At 40.1% G+C, this 4435-nt stretch overlaps 1 protein-coding gene across 1 annotated transcript in view; it reads right to left on the bottom strand.

Moving 5' to 3' along the window:
* Positions 1 to 127: 127 nt before the first annotated feature.
* LOC121920411 (myosin-6-like) overlaps positions 128 to 4435 on the bottom strand; it is a 7520-nt gene continuing 3212 nt past the window's right edge. Inside the window, exons 2-4 of the mRNA XM_042447549.1 lie at positions 2124 to 2269; positions 1921 to 2011; positions 128 to 529 (exon numbers count right to left, since the gene is read on the bottom strand). Coding sequence (XP_042303483.1) covers positions 128 to 529; positions 1921 to 2011; positions 2124 to 2269 — 639 coding nt within the window. The remainder of the gene's footprint in view (positions 530 to 1920; positions 2012 to 2123; positions 2270 to 4435) is intronic.

The following is a 4435-nucleotide window of genomic DNA, read 5'->3' as shown; positions in this document are numbered from 1 at the left end:
AAAAAAAAAACTATGGATGCTGGCCATGAAAGCCTTTGACTTCACATAGGATTGGGTGCCTTTACGATAGGTATAGCTGGAATCAAATATTACAGTAATGCAGTAAATTTTACAGTAATGTTGAAATTCAACTCTCTACCTTGGCCTTGGAGACAGACTCCATATTGCTAGCAAGATCATCAATTTCCATTTTCAGCTCACTTTTTTCCTTCTCCAGCTTCTGCTTGATACGCTGAAGGTTATCAATTTGTTCTCCAAGTTCAGCTGCACTATCTGCATGTTTCTTGCGCAGAGCAGCTGTTGTGGCTTCATGATGAAGGGTGGCCTCTTCAAGGTCCCGACGCATTTTCTGGAATTCTGCCTCACGTTTCTTGTTCATCTCAATCTGGGCTGCTGTTGCCCCACCAGCCTCTTCCAGGCGCTCACTGATCTCTTCAAGTTCCCTGGAGAGATCAGCCCGTTGCTTCTCTGCTTTGGCCCGAGATGCCCGCTCAGCCTCAATCTCTTCCTCCAGTTCTTCCATGCGGGCCTTTTGGAAATAAAATAAATTCATTCTAGATTTGAGAGAGTGATTATGATTTATATGCAAATTTAATTTGTACTTTGAACATAAATCAGATTTTGTAGGTTGAGGCACTAAATGTAGCAAAAGTGATTATGTTAAGATCAGTGGGTACAATGCAGCAAAAATGTCTCCACATGCATTCAATTTAAAATAAACTAATGCAAATCAATTTATTTTTAGAAACGTATGATAAGTTTCCATTTTTCTGAGAAATACATATGATTAAAACAGTTTGAGTGTTAGAACTTCCTTACTTTGGGCCAGAACAGACAGGCCAAAATAAAGCTGCTTCAGACCACTTTGGAGATATGCTGTTTAAATTATGCATGCATCCTAAGAGGCTGGATGCTGCAGAAAAGCCATGCTTCAGGCCTCTTAAGATCCGTGTGTCATTTAAACAGCATAGCTCCAAAGTGACCTGAAGCAACTTTATGTTGGCCTGTCCGTTCAGGCACATAGTTAAGAACTCCTCAGCAAGTTAATAAATCAGTCTGTACCAGGCACATAGTTCTTTAAGGGCAGTGGCCTCACCTGGAGCCATATGCTAGCCTGTCAAAAGATGATTTGTTCAGTGTTCTCATATCTAACTGGTATGTGTTATTAATTTTGAATAAGAGAATAATTTGATTAAAAATTAAAATACATGGGGTTGGTTGGCCTGATAGTAAACTATGGCCCCATACAGACAGGCCAAAATAAAGCTGCTTCGGGTCACTTTGGAGGTATGCTGTTTAAATGATGCATGCATACTAAGAGTCCGGAAGCTGTGCCAAAGCCACGATCCCATCCTAAGGACTGGAGCGCAGCTTTGGCGCAGCTTCTGGAATTTTAGTACGCATGCATCATTTAAACAGTATACCTCCAAAGTGACCCGAAGCAGTCTTATTTTGGCCTGTCTGTGTAGGGCCTAAAATACCGTATATACTTGACTATAAGTCAACCTCATGTATAAGTCAAGGACAGGTTTGGGGACCAAAATTATAGATTTTGATGTGATCCATGGATAAGTCGAGGGTGAAACTTAGGGGTGTGTAACAAAGGATCAAAAGAATGAAGCAAAGAAAAACAATGTCAAAGAACTTACAAAATTTCATCAGGCATAACTGTGCTCACACCAAAGTTTGGATGGATGGAGAGGGTAGAGAGGGGTCAGCACTTCCAGGACAGATTATAATCTTGCCTTTTACCAGGAGATGTTTCCTGTTCTTAATAACTGTTAAAGTACTGATCTTACATTGACCCATGGATAAGTCGACTCAGATTTTTGTCAATTTTTGACCCAAATTTCTAGACTTATACATGAGTATATACAGTATCCAAGACATAAAGTGTATAGGTATCTATGTATGAGTTACCTGTAACTCCTTGATCTTTTTCTGTAGTTGAGAGCTTTGAGCTTGTTCATCCTCAATTTTTCCTTGTAGCTGACTGATTTCAAACTCTTTCCTGTGAACAAGAAAAATTCAAATTAAGTTAAGAAATATGGAAAGTAAACAGTTTAAGGGGAAACAATCAATTAAAGGCTAAAATGCATAAAAGTAAAATTTTAGCAGTGTACTTCTTTAATTTGTCATCCATTTGCTGCTTGTCATTTTCCAGATCCATGACAGATTCTTGAGACATCTTTAAATCCCCTTCCAGCTTCCTCTTAGCTCTCTCGAGATCCATACGAAGTTTTTTCTCTTGCTCCAGGGAGCCTTCAAGCTAAAACAAAACATGCATTTGAAGAGCAGGTACTGGTATAAAGTTACTTTTTCAAGGAAAACACTGTGTTGAAAATCTATGAAACATTAGTTTTGAAAGGCCTCAGAGCAATAGATGTCCTTTAGGGCTCAATTCAGACCCTATGCCCAGGTGAGGATGAGAGTATCACAAACATTACAGTCAAACATTACAGAAAATAACAGTGGTCTCCAGCTAGGAAGAATTTATTTCTGAAACCTTGGTGAGACACTGAAGTTAATTACACACCTTATTTTCCCTGTTATGGAAACTGGAAAGAGACGCTTGGAGCCACGCGTGACCTAGAAAAAACGAATTTTATCGCACAGCAAATCGTCCTCAAAAGGGCCCCGTTCCATCCCCCAGTGCCAAGCTGTCCCCATTCAGTGCTGAGGGATGCCATTTTCCTTGGTTGGAAGGAAGACTTCTGACCAGAACATTTAACACTCCTCAGCACTGAATGGGGACAACTTGGCACCAGGGGATGGAACAAGGCCCTTTTGAGGACGATTTGCAGTGAGATAAAATCAATTTTTTCCAGGTCGCACACAGCCCCGACCCTCCCCATCTAGTGCCCATAATGGGGGAAAAAGGTGTGTGATAAACTTCACTGTCAGATTTTCCCAATCCAGTGTCCTTCAGATGCATCACATCACACATTCTTTCATCCCAGCTAGCACAGAAGTACCTGTTGGGGTTGTCAGAGTTGTGACATAATACATTCATTTTCAGGTGAGCTGCCTTGCCCTACAAATAGTTCCTTCAGGAACACTATAAATTCTTGATTATTTCAAGAATACCATAAATTTATGTCCTTCGACAAAAAGATAATTGCTGGGTTGGCACAATTCATTGCTGAAAGTAATTTGAATGCTTAAAGCTCACTGTGCAATTGAGAGAACAATGACATGCCTCTTCATGTAGGGCCCAAGAACAGGATATATATCCAGGATATTTGACCTCTAGAATTTTGCCTAGCCTGAGGAGGCCCAAAGCATGGTTCAGGGCTGGGAAGAACCCTGTTGAGTGCCTCCATCATCCTCTTGTATCTCCATTGCAGAGGCAAGAAAGTCACTTGATTGTTTACTTTTATCCTCTGTACCTGTGTGTCTACGTATGTCTCTGGGTGTGGTAGGAATTTTGTTTTTGCACTCCTATTTGCAAGTAGCAATATGGGAACGTACATATTAAAAACCAAAATGAAGCCACTTAACAATTTCAAAAAAAATCAAAATGTTCACAGTTGCTAGTTGCTATTAGTAGCTCTGTTATGACTCAGGATCAGCAGAGTCAACCATCATTATTTTTTCTTAATAGAAGACTATTATCCATTAGTTATAGTGTGACATCTCACTTCCTAATCATGAAAATTATTATTATTATTATTATTATTATTATTATTATTATTATTATTCTGCTTAATCACTTGGAATCCAAGCGGATTACAACAATAAAAGAGGATACAGTTAAAATTCTAAAACCATTATCCCTCCCCCCCAGTATAAAAACATACTAATACTAAAAAGTAATTAAACCAGACAGATATTAAAACAGTAGTATAAAATCACAGTTAAAATCAATGGAAGATTTGTAAAAAAAAAATGACTTGAATCCAAAGATAAGTGAGCAAAAGGAAGATTTCCTGTTCCCTCCTCTCTGCTACAGTTGCCAATGTTTCCTCAAAACCCCTGGGAGAGCCTCTTGAACTATGTAGGCATAAAGGAGAACCACCCTGTCATGAAGGGAGCTTCACCTTGTTTCAAGCAATAGCCTTGCCTCAAACAGCCTTCCATCCTTGGAGATTACCGCATATCGTTCTCTGAACGTTCTGCACGTAATGTGATGAGAATGTTCCTGGAACGGATATTACCGCATTGAGTAAACTGGAACGTGATCAGAACGTGATTGGAACACATTTTACCGTACAGCGCTTCCTTTTTCTTGAAATCGTTCCCAGAACGGTTTGCTGTATTACGTTTTGTGGGCTGTGTACTGATGACGTCGCCACTCAGTGGTTGGACAGCTCGGGAGAGGAAAGAGGAAAAAGGGAGGCTTGGGGCATGGAGCTCGCCTCTCCTGAGTCCCTCCGCTTACTGAAATCCCTCACCTCCCTTCCCCATAGGAATCAATCCAAAAACAGAGTTTAAA

This window comes from Sceloporus undulatus, chromosome 2 (assembly GCF_019175285.1).
Source record: "Sceloporus undulatus isolate JIND9_A2432 ecotype Alabama chromosome 2, SceUnd_v1.1, whole genome shotgun sequence".
NCBI classification, from domain to species: Eukaryota; Metazoa; Chordata; class Lepidosauria; order Squamata; family Phrynosomatidae; genus Sceloporus; species Sceloporus undulatus.
The sequence above is the reverse complement of the archived record's forward strand: the minus strand, read 5'-3'. Positions and strand labels throughout refer to the sequence as shown.